At 28.8% G+C, this 20,171-nt stretch overlaps 1 protein-coding gene across 6 annotated transcripts in view; it reads right to left on the reverse strand.

Moving 5' to 3' along the window:
* The window catches only part of LOC129905660 (myosin heavy chain, non-muscle), a 70,736-nt gene that overhangs the window by 10,654 nt on the left and 39,911 nt on the right, over window positions 1-20,171 (reverse strand). For 3 of the 6 annotated variants that reach the window (XM_055981190.1, XM_055981189.1, XM_055981192.1), the window contains 4 exons: window positions 11,623-11,744; window positions 2,503-2,526; window positions 2,270-2,293; window positions 1,830-1,982 (listed from right to left, as the gene is read on the reverse strand). In XM_055981190.1, coding sequence (XP_055837165.1) covers window positions 1,830-1,982; window positions 2,270-2,293; window positions 2,503-2,526; window positions 11,623-11,744 — 323 coding nt within the window. The remainder of the gene's footprint in view (window positions 1-1,829; window positions 1,983-2,269; window positions 2,294-2,502; window positions 2,527-11,622; window positions 11,745-20,171) is intronic. The other 3 variants (XM_055981191.1, XM_055981193.1, XM_055981194.1) reach the window with 3 other exon arrangements.

Raw genomic sequence — 20,171 nt, forward strand, 5'->3', positions numbered from 1 at the left:
AATCTCTTCGCTTCAAATTCCCTAACATAATGACGGGAAGAAAAAACAATAAGTCTTTTGGATGATTATACAATATTGGGAAGCTTTTTTTTTAAATTATTATATTATTTCATAAAAAGCCAGCAGCTCAGTTTTTTTATAAGAACTTTTAATTTACTAGAAAAATGATTTTGATTAGATTTTTTTCTGAATCTTATTCTATATTTTTTTTCTGCACTACCTACATAATTTTCATTCGATTGAATTAAACTTATTCTTAATCTGATTCTAATTTTATAAACTGTATATTTATAAAAAATATTATGAACAAGTAAAAAGCTTATCATCGATCAATGAGAACTTGTGCAAGTCGATATTTAGTCCATTGCATTTATGATTTGACCCAGCAGTTTGTACCACCCTCGTGAAATTCACATTTTGGCCGCCATCTTGGATTTTAGTTTTTATTAAATATCTCGACTTCTATTCATCCCAGGTATAAGTTGGTAATACAATAAACGTAGACAATTAAATTTACCGTCTTTTTTGTTAGGAACAATTTTTCGATATTCTGAATATCGAAAAAGTTACAGGTCAAAAAAGTAAAAAAAAAAATTAATTTTTAATTTTTGAGCTCTTTTTACCAAAATTTTGAAAAAACGTCCTAGACGTACAACTTTTTTCTATATCGCTATAAATACAATAGTGATAAATACTTTTTTGTTAAAAAATACCCTTTTTTTACCAAATGTAGCAACCGGAGTCGTGTGCTGACAAAATGATCGTAAGAAAAAAAAAACGATGGTAAGAACGTAAGTAAAAGCTACCATTTCCATAAAGTTAAGTGTTAAGATAAGAAAATGAAGACCAAAGTGGTTGCTTTGATGAATACTAATTTGATAAGTATAAGTTTATGCAAATTTAACCAAATTTCAATGTGCTTAAAGTGCAAGAGTGTAGTGATTGGGTACAACTTCTATAGAAAAATTGTCAAAATTGACCTTCTGACAAATAGCATAAAATCAATAATACATGATACATGATACAAAGGCCCAGAATGATAACGTACAAAAGTTACAAAGGCCAGAATGATAACGTACGAAAAAAAAACATTATTTATTTTTGTTAAGAACTTTAAAAATAAATATGTATTACATTTTAAAAATTAACATTTTAGTGTCAGGGTTTTTTTTTGGTCGTTTTAACGAAGGTCAAACATAGCTTTTAAAATCATTTGCAAAATTCGTCGTTTTCAATCGTTTTTATAAAATTAAACGTCTACAGATGGCAAAAGTCTCAATACATATTTGTTATTCGGAAACAGGTAAACATCATCATCATAGAGCACAGATTCCTTTAACCCTATTCAATCCTGAAACTATTTGTTTCTTGTTTCATTTTGAGATCATTTAATAATTTAAACTATACAAAAATTAGAAACAATTATAAAAATAAATTTTGAACAGTAAACATTCCACGTCCTGAACAAACATGTAGTTCTTTCGTGGATTATACAATCTTTAGTTATAAGATATTTTTATTTAACATCGGAACTCAAAAACCTCAAAAAAAAAAATAAGAACAAATTTTGAAAAATAAAATATTCTTTTGCCAAAACAGTACCTATCGATCCCTTTATACGAAAACTTGATTTTTGGTGTAAGATAGTTTAAACTAAGCTTAATTTTATCGAAGCATAAATTGCATTTTCACATGATTATTTGAATTAAAAAATCAAGTTGAAGTATTTCGGGGATGATTAAAATAAAAAAAAAAAAAAAACGTTTTCATTCAATTCTTTTCAACAAAACAAAAAAAAAAAGTTAAATATTTTTTTTATAACGGTATACCTTTCCGAAACCCTTAAACTCTCCAATTTCTTCATTACATTCATTAACACTGTCATTTCTTGTACATAATTTGGTATGATTTATTTCTCCCGCCGAAACACTTTGTATGTTATATTGAATTTTTAAATTTTGTTTCATGTTAACTTGCAGATTCTGAAAGGGCAAATTTTTGTTTGTTTGGTACATTTCTTATTTTTTCAAAATTTTACAATGTTTTTTTTTAAGGGTATTATTTGTATAATATATTCTTTTTTTAATTTCTAATAAGAACTGATAATGCATTAAAATTATAATAGTAAATATTATATGCTTTAAACATGTGCATTGCTAATAAACAAATAATTTTCAAATATTTGACTTTGCAAAAAAAAAAAAACAAAAATTGAAAATAATAAAAGAATCTATACAATATTTTGGAAAATTCTTATAAAATACTTTACCGCAAATGTTTCAGCATTATGACTCTAAATGGAAATTAATTTTTTTAGATGTTGCGTTGGGGATTATTCACAAGTTTTTTTTTTTAAGTTTTTTTTAGTAGTAGAATAGCAGAAATTAGTACAAAAGATTAAATTTTTATGAATTAGATATATTTTAAAAACTAGATTAAATTATTGAATATTTTATATTTTAGCATTGATAAATGTTTAAAAATAAAAGAAAGTTTACTTACAATGATCAAAGCCGGATGTGGCCCCTGTATTTCAAAATGAATCCAGAAAATACATGAAAATAAAATAAGTAAAAACAAATTAATAAGGAATGGAGAATATTACATACATAATTTTCTAAATTTAAGGCTTAACACAAAACAGGTTTCAAGTAAGGCTAATGATATCTAGTAGGGATTATGATATATACTTCCTTTTTTTTTATTTTATTTTTGAATGTTTAACACATTAAAAATGCATACTGAGCAGCACATGTTTCAAATGCAAAATCACATTACGAGTGATATTGAAAAATCCGAAAATGTCAAAAAAAAGTTCTAAATGTGTACCAACTACTTCATATTTTTCAGCTATTGAACATTTTTTTTTGCCATTTGGACATTAAAACTTGACAGATCAACAGATAGTCTGTTTATTGTAAGGTACAAACTTAAGTCATAAAAACTTACTGTAAAATTAGTTTTACATTAGGTCTCTGGACCTTGCAAAGTTCATTCCAATACAGAAGGCTTTAAATGCGTTCCAAATTACTTTTAAGTACTTTGCAAGGGCCAATTGAACGCACCTATTAATAAACATCATTGTGATAACTGATAAAGCATTAACAAATTGCCTTTATATTTTTAATAATACGGACACACCTAGCTTAGCAAACCATCATTTCAGCATACTTGGCAGCTGTCATTTAAATTGGCAGATTATGATTCAAATAATTAGAATTCTCTAGCTTTTATTCTTTATGAGATGAATGACAACTTGCATATTTTAATTTGTAACTACTTTTTTCTTCTAAAGTCTTATGATAGATTTATTACAAGCTATAAATTTAACTATTTTAATGCTACAATTGCTTGGACCTGCAGAAGTACAATGTAAGGCCTAATGGAACGCATCTTAAGTTTAGCTTTCAATAAATCTTATTTGTCAAGAGTGACAACTTGTCTGTAATGTCATATGCTCGAAAAAGAAAAAAAAATCGACAAAAAGGATTTTTAGTCAGCTTAACTTAAGATGCGTTGATTGATTGGAAACCTGGGCCAATAGTAAAAACTTGTCAAAATTACTTCATTACGTTAAATGGAGACAAAAGCCTAAATTATCAGAGCACAGATAGACGAGATCGAAAGTCATGTCATACATTGAGTTCCTTTTCGAAAACTTAGAAATTGCTGATAACTGTCAAATCTTAAGTTGCATCCAATTGTAGTTGCTTGAATTGGTTTTATTTCTTCTGCAATATTATTGTAAATTCAAAGAAATTACTTTAATAAAATATAGCAATTTTCTGCTTTACAACATTTGGCCACTAACACCAAGTTAGAATTGGATCAATGAAGCTTAAATCCAATTTAAATTCCCAAAATGACAGCTCACACTTTGTTTTTTTTTTATTTTTTATTATTGCTGCTTGTCATTATAATAACTCTATTATCCTTGTGACACATTCATTTGTTTTGAAAAAGAAAAACAACATAGTTAAAAACCAGTCACTACTTCTCCAATTAAAACAGCATACTCGCGAGACCAACTTCCATATTTATCGCCCATGGGAACAATTCCATAGCTCAACGCCAAAACTTAAGTTTTTTGCTATGCCATGCAAGTTCACGCCGTGTTAACCTTTTTTTTATGGACCCACTACTGTGTGTGCATATACCACAATCGGACGAAACAAAAAACACAAAAACAAAACCCTATTCAGACCAGCATTTAAAGTTTGCTATTTATTAATTGCTTAATTCAGCACAAATATCGGGCAGTGCATATGCGTTTTTTTTTTCTGTTCTTGTTGTTGTTGTTTTTTTATGCTGACATGACACAATTGCACGCTCTTCACCTGTTGTTTAAGCCATCACAACAAATCATTCCAATTTGGTGTTGAAATTTTTTTAGAAGTAAAAAAAAATAAAAATACTGAAAACCGTGAAAAACCTAGAATTCTTTTTTGTTTTTTTTTTTTTCTTTTTTTCATTTGATGGTAGTATCGAAGTTTTGCCTCATTATTTAACAACAAATTACATTTGGACAAGATGCCATCTATGGCAAGGACTTTATTTTTTTTTTTATTTTGTTGCTGGAAAGTGTGTCACATCAACATTGCACACAACCATTTATTGTGAATGCGAAAACTTTAAAATACTAATTTTATCCAAATATGGCAGTAGTTTAGCTTTGTTTTTAGAGCAAGAGAGAGAGGACTTGTTCGCAATCAATATGTACGAGTTCATCGTGTGGTCACTACTGGCCATATGGTTCATTTGTTTTAATTTTTCTAATAATAATTCCTAAAATGTACATTTTACTTACTAAATGATTTATTTTTCATAAAAAAAATTAATAATGAAATGCGAAAATATTATGTTCAACAAAGTTGGTAACATTGTACCAACTATGGTTACCAAGTGTTTTTAATTAAAAATAAAAAAAAAAAAACAAAATTTGACTTAAATGTCTTGACATTTATGTCAAATATTGAAAATAATAAAAACAAGAAATCTTTTCACTTTTTTTTCCGCAATGACGATAGTGTGAAAATATTATTTTCTTTCAAATTTTAAGAGAAAATGAGAACAATCTGTTTAAATTATCAACAACAATACTTCAAATAAACAAAATAAGACTGTTTATAGTTTGTTGTGATGAGTAATCATTTTATAAATACTCGTTATGTATGATATTTCTTTAAAATGAAGATTTCTGCCACAAAATCGACAAATTTTGTGTTTTTCTATTTACCAGATAAGATAGCAGAACAAAATGATTGATTATATGTCAACAAAAGACAGCTTTGATAAAGAAATATTTATACATCTAACACATGATTTAATTATATATAGGGTAATTCTATACAATATACAGGCAGTTTTGTTTTCGGACCTGAAGTGGGTCCCTATCACGCTTTACGGCCGTAAATTTGACAGCTGACTATATTTCATGCATTAATTTTTCGATAAAATCTTGTATTCATTTTTAAAGTACTGTAAAATACTCCAGGTTGCATTCGAAAAATCTACTACTTTTTTTATTAATACTTTAGAAATTTGTAAAATTTGTTGGACAAATTTTTTTTCTTATCATTTTGAGGCGATTGAAAAACAATGGACATTTAAATCTGCTCTCTTACAATTCTATTTTATTGAAACACCCTGTATGCAAATTCATTAGCCACTATAGAGTTTCTTCTAAATAAAGACAGTTGGACTCTCAAAACAAATGAGAGATTAAAAATGCCCGTAAAAGGAGGTAAGAATATTTCTTTCTGATTTAGTACTGTTCATTCTCGAATATCTTTTATCAGGAAGAAAATATGAACCACCATCCGGTGTACTCAGTTATCATTAGAAACAACTAAATAAAAATATGTCTTTCAATAAACCAATAACAAAGACATTTAAACAAACTGATATTCACAGGTGCAAAAGTCCATGATTATGTGAGTCAATAGCCTTTTTATGAATAGCGGTTACCTATTACAAAAATTATCAAAAGTACTTGTAATTAATCTTATCAGCACTTCATTTAAAAAGTACATACATACATACTTATATTTTTTGTTTTGTTTGTTATTCAACATTATTTTTGTGAGGGTGATGCTATTGGCTTTTGAATCATCAAAATAAAAAAATTATTATTGTTTGGCTAGATCTCTTGGCTAGAAACAAAATTGAATTGACGGAACAAAAAAAAAAAAGCAGTCACTGCAAAGTATGGAAACATACGAAAAAACTGTAAAATTGATAATAATTGACGAAAAAAAATGAAAGAAATTTCCAATACTAAAAGTTTAAGTTATTTCGATAGATTTTGATACTTTTGTACTAGGTCTATGTTTTGAAGTATTGCGATTAAGAATATTAACGTTAACAGAGGATAATTTTCGATACCTTAAGTCATTTTGTATTTATTTTTAATGTGCGAATTCAGTCGAAACACGTAATAAATGTGCAGAGCATACAAACATTGAAAGAAAGTAGGTAATTTGTTTGTATTTGAAGTCAATTTGTTCATGTATATTTTTAAGCTCTCACCATGGTCGGCCAGACCTAGAAAACAGTAAACTGAACATTTGTGTTCTATTTTGTTCCCTTAGTATGAATGAACTTGTGCTCTACTCTGTTTCGATCGAGAAATTTTTAACTAAACACACCTACTTTAATTCACATAAGATCTGTTTGGTCACTTTTTTCTTTTTTTCATGCACTAAAACTTTTTACTAACACACTTTTATAACTTGCATGTAAAATTGCAGGCTAGTTTAAAAAGGGTAAAGAAGAAAGTTATTTAACAGTTTTTATCGGTACAAAATAATGTAGAAATATAAATTTGAAATGAAATAATAGAAAAATTGCATTTGTGTGGAACATGCACTTACACGGAATCAACTGTCACTTTTTTGGTGTTCTTTTAACACTGATTGTTTAAAGAATTTAGAACTAAAATTGTCATCGATATTGGCAAATTAGTTTATAATAAAAAATAAGTTTAAAATGCGAAAGGGTCAAAATCTGATAAAATTCATCAAACGCAATATATTATAAAAAAATCTTTGAAAAACTCAAAGCAGAAAAAGGGAGCCGGCCGGTACATGGCTACATAATGCTTAATTGATAGTTTGATACTTATTGATATTATAATAAATAACGATACTAAACAAATTATCTATTAAGAAACAAGTGGGGTTTTAAACTGTAAAGTTACAAAGCTCAACTTTAAAAAAATTTATTTGATTTGCATTTAAATTGTAGGTACTTTATTTTATAATTATTCAAATGAACACGGTAAAACGCAGACAATATTTTCAAACGAGTTCAATAGAACTATCACGATGAATTTACTGATACATTTATCGACATGCATAAAATTGAATAAAAGTTTACTCTTTCTATTAAGACTTGTTCCTTGAATATGAAGTTAATTGAAAATCAATTGGAAAATTTCTTATAGACAGTGTATAGACGGTAAATCAGTTATTTTTCATCGATTAAATAAACAAGGACAGATAAAATTTGTAGTTAGTTTTCAGATAATTTGCTCTGTCATCGGTAAATATTTAAGATTTTCTGAGAAATTATGTTCAGGTTACTATGATTTCAGAAATTTGAACTGACCAATTCAGTCAACTTTTTTTTGACAGTTAAGTATTTGGACGTGTTCATTTTGATGAGACCTCAAAATTCGTTTATGAACCGAATTTTAGCAAGTTCAAGGTGTAATGAAAGACCATTAACAAATTAAAGTAAGTACTAACTAACACTAATAAGAACTTAAAGACATTTCATTTTATAAGGCTAAATCATTCCGACTATGCAAATAGCCTTCAAATAAGATTTTTCCACTTGAAAATTGTTATACACACATATGAAAACCTACTAAAAAAAAACAAATCATATCAATAAATCATTTCTCAAAAGTGATGGAAAGATAAATTATAATTTATGCGTGACAAATTGACATTGCAAAAGATAATAATCTTCAATTTAAATGCAATTAAAAAAAAAATGCAAAAAAAAAAAAACTAATTCAAAAGAGATGAACGTATGCACATATTCGATAACGATGCAGAAATGTTAAGTGCATTCTCAAGTTTTCTATGGACAGCAAAAGCAACAAAAAAAAAAACTTATAATAACTCCATCTACTTTGATTGCTACATCGATTGAAGATGAATCATGCCCACGTTCTCCATTTAAGGAAGTATTTATTAAAAAACACAACCTCGTTAGAGACGAGCAGATGAAAAAAAAAATAAATATGTGTACATAGATATTATAGCTTTGTACGTCGTTAAAAACAGAAGAAAACTTATTAACACTAATTATATCATCATCGATGGATAACACATGGAGTATTTATATACAAATAGGCAATAAATTAACAATACAGAAGTCTTCTAATAAGTCACCAATAAGCCCAAAACAAGACAAAAATATGAAAACGTTCTCACGCGACAACTAGTACAGAAATTTAATATAATATTATGTACAAGAGTTTTAATAGAAAAGGCATGATGTTGAGAGACTTGAGTGACAATGATGATCATATTTGTAGATACAAACTCATAAATGGAGCAAAAGCCTATAAAACAAATTTGTTACAAAATATAAGTACTTTTTTGATTTTTTATTTTTTTTTTTTTCTCTTCTTTCAGTAATTTGTTCACTTGCCATAAAGTTATTTCAAAATCATAAAGCCAGAAGCCAATGTAATGATTTTATGCGATATAAATGTACAGCACACATAATTTTTGCTGCGAGGCTTACAAATATTAAAAAAGGGTGTTCCTTGTTTTAAGGGGTTATATCTAGTTGTAAGTGCAAAAAAACCTTCTTTTTTGTGGATTTTTTGTGAAGAGGCATTTAATTATATAAACATAAAGAATACAAATATCTATATAGCAAATTTAATGTAAAAAAAGAATTCGCTGTGTATTTAAAAAAATATTGGGTTCCGTTATTTTTGTAGTAGATCTATTATCTATTATAAAAAAAGCTGTCTGGCGGTGAGCAAAATTTCTCCGAAACGGCTGGAGTAATCGGCTTGAAATTTTTACACAATTTTTTTAGATACTTTTGTCAGGTAATGAACGAAGGAAAAAGGTTTTTGACAATAATTCGATTCGATTCGATTTTTTAAGCCACTTTAAAGTGTAAATTTTCGTGAAAAAAACGATTTTTTTCTTTGGGAAGCCGCCATTTTGTCAAAAATCAAAATTTTGACTATTCCTTCGTTCATTACCTGCTTTCGTCTATCCTGAAAATGAATCTTTTTGTTTTTTTAATTTTGAGTGACTTGGATCAGAGATATCTTGCTCACCGCCAGACACCTTTTTCTTGGAGGTCGTATAATAGATCTACTACAAAAATAACGGAACCCAATATTTTTTTAAGTACACAGCGAATTCTTTTAATACATTAAATTTGCTATATGGATATGTATTCTTTATGTTTATATAATTAAATGCCTCTTCACAAAAAATCCACAAAAAAGAAGGTTTTTTTGCACTTACAACTAGATATAACCCCTTAAGTGTTATGAAACTTTTGAAAGGAATAGAGTTCTCTTTTTACAACAAAATTTGTTCACAGAAAAAACGAACAGATCGGAATATTAGTTTTTTTTGTAAGAAACATTAGCTGTCAGAATAAGATAGAGAATCAAACAATTTTTGACATTTCTTGCAAAACTGTTCCAACTGAATAGCACAAACGAGTACGGTTTTCGAACCATTCAAAACAGCCTCACTGAACAAACTTATTATTTGATTTAAAATTAGTCGTGTTCCATCGGATGTATAGATGACAAAACATTAAAGAACAGCATTAAAGAAAATCAATGCAATCTCTTCTACTAGAGTAGAAGAGCATGTTCAGATGAAAGTATGTACTAGATTGAGATTTTCACTACTTTCTACTTAACTCCTCAAAAGCCTCGGTTTTATTTGTTTGGTGTTTTCAAAATCAAGGATTAGATTTTGATTCAATGATGGCTTAAAGGTTGAATTCCCTTATATCCAGTTTGTTCTACCTTAACTTTAATCTACTACTAAAAAAACTGAGTTTGAGCTATGTACAGTAGTTCCAAATTGAGCTCAAAAGCAAATTTATTTTATAGATTTATTTAATGATAACTGGGTGATTAATATTTAGTTAATATTAATATCACGTTTTAAAAAAATACAAAACACCCTCTATGTATCTAGAGATACACTGCGACGATGACGACAACGGCGACTACAACTATACGAGGGTTACAAAGCACAAATTGTGTTTGGTTAAACATACATACATATTCATGAAGTCAATCGATCTGGAGTAAGTTTGTGGGCTAGATACTAGATGTTGTTAAGTATAGAAGACGCAGCTCAATTGGAGCGAAGCAGAGTAAAAAAAAAATAAAAATAAAATAAAAAAAGGCGAGGAATTGACAATAATATTAATGGAATTGTTTGAAACCTGTTTCAAACGTAGGCTGAAGTTTATTGTGTGCGTTTTTTTTTATGTAAAAAAAAGAAAGAAAATGACAAACTTAAATTATAAAATAAATCGAAAATCTTTAGAATGAGAGCAAGCTTGTAAAAAATTCATGATTTATCCAGCTCATAATTAGAATTTCTACATTTGTATATGGGTTAATTAACTGACTAACCGTTTTTGGAAGTAAAACGCCTTCTTAATTTATTTTATTGGAAAAGACGACCTTTGTTTTATTAGATTCAATCATAAAATTGTTAAAGTGATGGTCCATCAGTCAGTGGAAAGCTTAATGTAGGTGGGTGGCGTTTCGATGAAGGGCCTACTTTAGTTTCCCTTATTTGTTTTGTATGATGGAAATAATGAAAGCGTAGGCGATAACATGAATGAATGCCTTTGCGAATTTTGTTAAAGGCTACTTGATAAGTCGAAAATAGAATTTCTATCCGATATTGTGTTTGTTCGGTGATTTGGGAAAGCTACATGTATCAAAAGTTAGTTGACGTTTTATTTGAAATTAAGCTAGAATAAGAAAACAACATTAAAAAAATGCATTTTAAATGCAAAAATGCAATGCACATTAATAAAAATCTCCTACGTCTGTTTTGAATACAAAATTCTACTACTTACAAAAAAAAATCATTTACTTTTAAAAAACCTACTACATTTTTTTTTTTCAAAATGAATTATGTACTAAATTTTCAAAAAAAAGCTGCATTTCGATAATTTTAGATTTTCATTTCCGAAAAACTTTTGACACTTCCAAGTGAATTGAAACAAACAGAACTAAATAGCTAAGAAAAATTTAGTTTTAAAATTGCATTTTACAAATAAAAAAGCTTAAGCTTTCATTACATAAGTTGCAAGGTGCGGTGACGATCTGTTTGTTTCAAGATTGTTGATGCTTCTTTTCATGACAATAAAACAAAAGATGAACACATGACATCTCTAAATGGGTCTTTGAATTGGCATCCAGGATTTTGCAGTATAGACCTGACTTATTTTTCGTATAAAAACCTAAAAATAATGTTGCTTACAGATAGCAGTCCCCCGATCGAACTATGTTCAAAATAAATGTTAGCAGTTTTACAAAACGCTCTTTTTGTGTTCTATAGCCTCTATAAATATTTGATACAAAAATGATAAACTTACCGCCCCAGAACCTTTCGGTTTTGATGCAGCTACATAGGCCAAATACTGAATGACTTTTTTTGTATTCTCGGTTTTACCAGCACCGGATTCTCCCGTACACAGAATCGATTGGTCTTCACGATCTAGAAAGAGAAATGATTAAACAAAATAGTTAATGGAGTTTTGATATATATTTTCTTTTTCAGTAAAACCTCAATATAACTTGAAACATATATAAAACATAAGAGACTTTTTGAATGTGGTATTTTATTGCGCAATTCTTGCAGTTTTTTACTATACTCATTTTATGAGTTCTTCATACTAGGTACAAAATTATTTAATGAACAGAACTTTTAGCAGTTTGGGTCGTAAACATTTGGGAATTAAGTCATAAAAATTCGATTACTCTGAACCTAAAAATCTAGATTTCTACCAAAAATTTTAAAATTGTAAGGAAATTAACAACATTTTTCATTATTTTCAATTATTTCAACAATCAAATAAAATTGTAATTTAAATCCAATAAAAATCTATTTGGCAAACATTAATTTTGTGTAAACGAACATACTTTAGCTATGTTTCTTTGGGTTCCAGTATATACCGACAAGAACTTTATTGTACTTCTAAGTGCATTCAAGGACCTTTTTTCTATGCATCCTCATTATAACTGTCAGTTTATTTAGATCTGTTTGTTGCAACTTCCACAATTTGCATTTTGTTTAAACATTTAACAACAACAATTGTCAAAAGAATTAACAGCTATTTGTTAAAGAATTAAAAGGATTTCATTAAAAAATTTAAAACATTTATAGCTGAAAATTTAACATAAAAAATACATATGAAATGCATAACGAATAAAAATAGGATTACACGAAATCGGTCAACACATTGAATCTCTGACATAAAATAGATGTCTAACTCTTTCCCAGTTGTGTAATGTCGAGTGAGCTGTCAAAGCGCTGACCGTGTAATTCTAGCTTGATAATGAAATTCGAATAGAACTATTGAGAATTGGCTTCGACAATCGACATACCCGTTTAATTAATTTAAAAATCAGACGAAATGAATTCGAACTTCGAAATATCAAATCAAAATTTTTGACCTTCGAAATTCTTAGTAGGTAAAATGCGATGTTTCGAAAATTATTTCGAATTTTTGAAGTAACACTTGTGTTTTCGCGTTTGAATCAGAGTGAAAATTCACTTTTTGACATATGCCAAAATGACATTCAGTTATACATTATGAACTAACCAAGCGATTACATTGAAATATTATGGTGTGAACCTACTAATAAAAGGTATGTTCACACGAGTACGAAAAAAGTTTTGATAAAAGTGTAAATATGTACACACACTTTTTTTTAACTATAAGCGACCTATATGTAGATTGTTGTTGTTTGGATTATATGACGTTGAATTATCGATTACAAAAGGAGCATTTATACCTCTGCTATAAAATGCAAACACCTATTTATGAATCATTGTCAGCAAAAAATAAAAACTTTTAATTTACATATCAAATTTCATATTTGGCTATGAAATCAACAGCACACGTATTTACATTTAATTGATAAGACAACAACGATTGCTTGCTTGCTTGAGAAGGGAAAAAAAAAATCATCAAATATGGTAAAAAGACGAACGTGATCAATCGATGGCACATTTACGGACGCAAGCAGGCAATATCGTAGACCGCGATCAATAAATCGATTCTTCGTGTCCATGGGTATCTATTTGATATCGTTATACAAAACACAAAAAAAAATCTAAATAGTAAAAGCTTCATTATAGATGACTGACTACGAGTATAGATATTTACTGTAGATAAAAGTAAATGCCAATAAAAGCCGAAGACCTGCAACTGGAAATCCGAGACCTCCATGCACTCGTACTTGTGGTTTTTAAGATAAAAAAAAAATATTAAAGATGCAAATGGAAAAAAAGAAAGAAAAAACAAAACATGTGTGTGCTAGATGGAAGTAGGTAGATCTATATTTGATTACGCATTCGAATTTAAACATAATTTATTGCGTAAAAAAAAAACGCTAGATACAATAAAAATAATAATTGTATAGATATTGCTTGCTGCTAGCCAACCACACCGCAAATTTAGCGCAGATAGTGCAAAATGGTTATAAAGGAAATTAACACCAAAGTTACAAAGTTCAAAGTTATTTGAGTCACATTTTATATATGTATACTGTTTTGTTTTATTTTTACTCGTCGTAGCTATTATTGCAAGAACCTAGTGACCTCATTTTTTTTTAACAAAACTCCAGATGGCTGACAATTGCATGCGAAATCTGTGACTTTGTTTAAATTTTTCATTGCAGCTGATTGTAAACATAGATGATGGGTTGTTATAAAATCACGAAAAGTTAAAACTTGATTTTAGTGTGATACAAGTTTTTTCAAGGCAGTTTTATATAGTGGTTTCCTTAAAGCATTTAAACCTTATTTGGTGTTTAAACTCTATCGATTTATCATTTAATGATAAAAATCATATATTATGGGTTTTGGGAACGAATTTATCAATTTTTATAAAAATTAAATCATTAATGCCTTATACAACTTTATTTTAAGAGGCATTGCACAAATATCAAAATCAGGACCATATTTGTTAACTCAGTTCAGGTTTTCTGAGCAATTTTTTTTTTTTTTTTTTTTCAATAAACTTGAAATTGGATAGATCTTTTAAGTCTTTAACCAAAATGACTAATTAATATTACCAAGTGTGAGAGATGTCAATATGACATCTTGACAGTCTGTCAGTCACTAAAGTTTTGACATTCTCATGTTCAAATCGTACAAAATGACATTTACAGAGTTACTTACTTATTTTAAAGTTCTCATTTTTCTGTTTTGATGTTAGTAGAATTCAATCAGCAAACAAAAAATTAAAATCCATTATTGGATTGAGTATATTTTATGTTATTATTTAACATATATTAAAATGGAAAGATTTCTCGATCTGTAACAATCAAGAGAATCTTTCATTTCATGTACAAGTTTTAAGTTTAATTATAAGGATCTTCCCATAACGAACACATTTTCACTTTGTTCTAAAATAGCTTTATCAAACAGAACTAACAATTTTGAAAGAAAATTTGGTTTTGGTTCAGATCTGTTTTTAACATGACATATTGTAAGACATTTTTTTGATTGAAATAATAAGTAAGTTCTCATTTCAACAACAATAATCTAAATTTTTAACTTTGTTCCTGTTTGGATTTTCACAGAAGAACTTTCTTAGGACAAAAATGTGAATTCTTTTAAAAACCAAATTACAACAAGAAAGTACCCAAACAGGCCTTATAGGTATCACATCATACTTATTGCAACAGAACTGTCACGAAATTTCCTTTTAAGAATGAGTTATTTGAATCACAAAACAATATTGTTGAAAAGGAAAATGAAGAAAAGAGAAATCCATTTAAGGATTTTGTATTGTAATGTAAGCAATTTTTTTCTATAATGTTTTTATCGCTATAGCTTTTTCAAAATGTCTAAAATGATCACAGTTTTACTTCATGAAAAAATCATCTAACCAAACAGAACTAACAATTCCAAAAGGCCTGTTTGCGTACTGCCTAAAATTGGAATATGTTCTACTTTCTCAAAACATTTCTAATTCAAGAAATAAGGTACCCAAAAATTATGTGTTCAGTTGTACCAAAATCAAGAGGAAATGTCACACCTGACTCACTGTAACACAATTGTACAAATCTATCATGTATATGTAGTTTAGATAGAAATCATATGAACTGTAGGACTATTTTGATGAATAAAGCAACTTGCACAATGCACAGACATTTATATCAACGAAATTTAGGTTTAAGAAAAACCAATTGAAATGTCAACTCAGCGTCATGTTAGTTTTTAGCACTCAGTTATTGAACAAATTTTGAGTTCTAAAAAACAAAACCGGGTTTGGTCTTCTGCGGAGTGCAAATCTACTTTATTTGTTTTAGTTTTACTTCTTCGTTAGTCAACAACTACTGTCATCGCTGTCATTAATAAAACTAAGTTTTCTTTAATTTCGTTTATCAGTCATCAAATTTATCTTTGATATGATTACTAAGATGTTATTTCCATATCATCAAATACAGGAAGCAATGTGTCACAAGTTAAAAAATTCAAACTCAATTTTTTTTCACCTGGTACATTTTGTTTGTTTATGTTTAACCCTTTGCGTTAACATTCAATTTCTACGAAAGCTTCCGCAACTTATCAAGTATGTATGATGATTCATTCATGCAACTTTCAAACTAAATAGGCAGACTTTCTGTAGACAAAAAAAAAATACAAGAAACCCAATGGAAAGTGAAATTCAAAGTCTACGTCAGTGGTGTAGTATAGAGTGCGTCTCCATATGATTCAGACAACAGAGATGAGTCATTATTACATATCAACAACAACAGACGTTTAAAATTGCAATTATTAAAAAAGTGATTTGAATTAATGTTAAAAATGTTAAGAAACAATCACATCCAATGACAGAAAAAAAAGACTAGACTTTTGGCGCCTTTTCGCAAAAAAAAAAGAATTCTTTGCCATATTGACAGCTCTGAGCTGTCAGAACATATAGAACAAGTATACATAGCATATCTCACATTTATGGTTGCGCAATCTTATCTTATGGCACAGTAGCTGAATATAGCTGGACGACAACGACGACAACAACTATTACAACCAACACCATTTATGGTAATGCTGTTTCAATAAGGTCAGCAAAATATAATCAACTGATGTCTTTTTCTCTTATTTTTACGCGCGCCTAATGATCTCCGATTGATTGTATAAAGCTCATATGTGTTTTTTTATGATTTTTTTTTTATCTAATAGGGTTACATTGGCTACTTGGCGTCTTCAGTCTGAGCAAAAAAGACGAAGGTAATAATGTTGGTGGAATTCACCAATTGACAGCCGTTAAATTGACGATCTGTCAAAGTGAGTTTGGCAATGTGCGTGTTGGATTGAGTAGGTACCTGGTATATTTGATTATGTGATAAACTTTAAAGAAGCTATGGTTAAATGATTATGCAAAACAAATAAGGGGAGGTAATTTAGATTATTGACATATACTTGATGATGTGACATTTGTCACAAATATTATCTGTCAATTTAATTGAATTTGAAAGTTGCTGCCACACGCAAGATTTTTTTAGGCGAGTTCAATTTTGTTTCGTGAAGTGATCAGGTTACGGAGAATGTTAAGATCAATAAGATCTCAGAAACCTGAATTGACTACTCGTTTGGACGAATATTTGGCTGTCAAGCGCTATGATTTTGGCAGCTATGTACTGTTTTTTTTTTTTCCATTCATGTTCGTCAATATCGTCAAGAATATTATCAAACATGTGCAATTCCTTAAACTTAAACCTTGTGATTGTGACATACAATGACATTCATGTGACACTTTTGTTGTTAAACAGCTGTCAAAACAAAAAAGTTCTTTAACAGAAGGAACACTATGTAAATTTGTTAACGTAATTACAAGGTGTCACCAAAGTAAGCATACAGATCTTATCAAATATGTAGTGTTCTATGGTGAAACTTCCTAATTTGTGACAGTTATCACTGCCGAAATTGACGGATGCAAATGGTGACTTTGACATAACGACAATTCATTATTTGAAATGTAAATGGGTTTACATTTGAAAATAATTGAATGCTATTAAAAGCCAATGTCAATTGAGGTTTTCGTTTAGTACAAAAATGTAAGTGTGAATTTAAGATAACAAAAATACATATTATCAAAAATAACACCCCTTTTTTGCCAAGTAAAAAAAAAGGATTTACATCGCATTGTTTTACAAATTTAATAGCCAATGGAAACCTGAATGACAGCTAATTGTTTGACGTACATACATAAATGTAGGTTTGTTAGTTTTAAGTTCAAAACGATGACCAATGCAGATCGGAGACGCCACACACCGGTCACTCCGTTGATGTTAATATACAAGTATTCCACTTAAATATGCATACATATTAGGGTGGGTCAAAAAAATCGAAATTCTTTTTTTTGATTTGGTACTCCGAAAAATCGATTGCTGGACCCCTCTAGAATATACACACCAAATATGAGCTCTTTATATTAATGGGAAGGTCCTCCGCTTTGCAATTTTCCATTTTTACATCAAGCTTCTACTAAAAAAAAAATATTTTTTTTATTAATTGACTTTTTAGCAAATTTCTTTTCAGATTCTTGTAGGAAATTGAACGCTTTACAAAAAAGACCTAATACACTTTTTTCGTTTATCTAACCGTTGAATAGATATTTGAGGTAAAAAAATCGAGAAAATCTTTAAAAATTCGTTTTTTGGTCTTAATTTTGTAACAAACTGAAAAATTATAATCATCAAACGCGCAAGACATATTCTTGTTGGAAATTGACTGCTCCACAAAAAAGGTCTTGTTAACTTTTTTCATTAATCTAACCATTCTAAAGATATTAGAGGACAAAGTTAAAAAAAAATATAAAAACTTTTTATATTTAAAAAAAAATTCCAATTCACTGAAACTTCATTATTTTCCAATTAACCAGATATATTCTTGTAGGGGCTTCAACGTTCTACAAAAAATTCCTTGGAATCAAATTGATTGCTTTAACCGTTTAGAAGATATTCGTATCCAAACCAATACTCACTGATTTCAATAGTTTTTTTATGACCCGTATGCATTGCGATTTGGATACGAATATCTTCTAAACGGTTAAAGCAATCAATTTGATTCCAAGGAATTTTTTGTAGAACGTTTAAGCCCCTACAAGAATATATCTGGCTAATTTGTAAATAATGAAGTTTCAGTGAATTGGAATTTTTTTTTAAAATATAAAAAGTTTTTATATTTTTTTTTAACTTTGGCCTCTAATATCTTTAGAATGGTTAGATTAATGAAAAAAGTTAATAAGACCTTTTTTGTGGAGCAGTCAATTTCCAACAAGAATATGTCTTGCGCGTTTGATGATTATAATTTTTCAGTTTGTTACAAAATTAAGACCAAAAAACGAATTTTTAAAGATTTTCTCGATTTTTTTACCTCAAATATCTATTCAACGGTTAGATAAACGAAAAAAGTGTATTAGGCCTTTTTTGTAGAGCGTTCAATTTCCTACAAGAATCTGAAAAGAAATTTGCTAAAAAGTCAATTAATAAAAAAAATATTTTTTTTAGTAGAAGCTTGATGTAAAAATGGAAAATTGCAAAGCGGAGGACTTTCCTATTAATATAAAGAGCTCATATTTGGTGTGTATATTCTAGAGGGGTCTAGCAATCGATTTTTCGGAGTACCAAATCAAAAAAAAGAATTTCGATTTTTTTGACCCACCCTAATACATATATGTATACTAAACCAACGTATCTTGTACGTGCCAACTGTACTAAATTCCAAATCAAATATTTAACATACAACAAAAAATCAAAGTGACTCAGTTTTGCGTTTTTGCATTAATAAAGCTATATAATTTTTTTTTACCCCAAACACGATAATGATTCATCATTGATTTTTAGGAATTTTAAGTAAAGAAATCTGTGGTTTCTTTCCTTTTTTTAACTTTTATTTTCGGGAATTGAATAAATAATATTATACAGCTCTTTGTCATGAAAAATGATTTCGTTCATGGTATGGTGACATAAAGCGAAAAGAGAGACATATTGATTGTCGGAAAGAAATTGGAAAAGAAATACATGATTGATTAATCTTGAAACTCATCCAAAGGGCAAATTGAGATAGGTAATAATAAATTATATGAACCAGATATAGAACGAGTTCAATCATTCTTTACCACGTTCAAATTTAAACTTCCTTATAGAGAAATCTAAAAGAAGAACAGTGGCACTATCTCAATAGACATTAGTTCCGATAAGATTAGATAAGATGTTTACTTTTTTCTTCATAGGAGTACATCGAAGAAGAACACGTTGTTTTTAATAAACACATTCATACTTCTTCAAAATGCAGATAGCAGTTGTTAACTTAAATTGCTTATAGAAAGTGTCAATTGTGTTCGATTTTTTTTAATTATACGTCAAAATTGGTGGTTTTGACATCTGACAGTTGGAACTGTTTTTGAAGACATTTTGAGTTATTCAATTCTAGCATTCACATTATTTATTTATTTATTTATGTGCAACCACCATTTTTGTACATAACAAAATGTTAACGAAAACGAAAAAACAATTTGAAAATTCTGAAAACTAGGTGTCGCTGCTGACGATGCTTTAGGGCCACCTTGACAGTCACATGGATCGGAACCGGGACCAGAGTCGGAATTGTCAAAATATTGAATGCTAATACAAATGCAAATGCAAAAATACAACTCGTAGGAACTGGAACTGATTTCTTGGTGAAGGTTATATATTTTTGATTAAGCTTAAAATTAAAGTAAAATAAAAAATTATAATGGCCAAAGTCGAAATTATATTTTCTGAGGAATTCAAAGTGGTTGTAAGCTACAAACAATAGACCAAAATGAAATCAAAAAGCAGTACTACACATTGTGAGCGTACTTTCTGAAAAACGTAGGTACGTCAAATATTGACAACTTTTCCGACTTCAGTACAGTACTTC

The sequence above is a fragment of the Episyrphus balteatus genome, chromosome 1 (genome assembly GCF_945859705.1).
Source record: "Episyrphus balteatus chromosome 1, idEpiBalt1.1, whole genome shotgun sequence".
NCBI lineage: Eukaryota > Metazoa > Arthropoda > Insecta > Diptera > Syrphidae > Episyrphus > Episyrphus balteatus.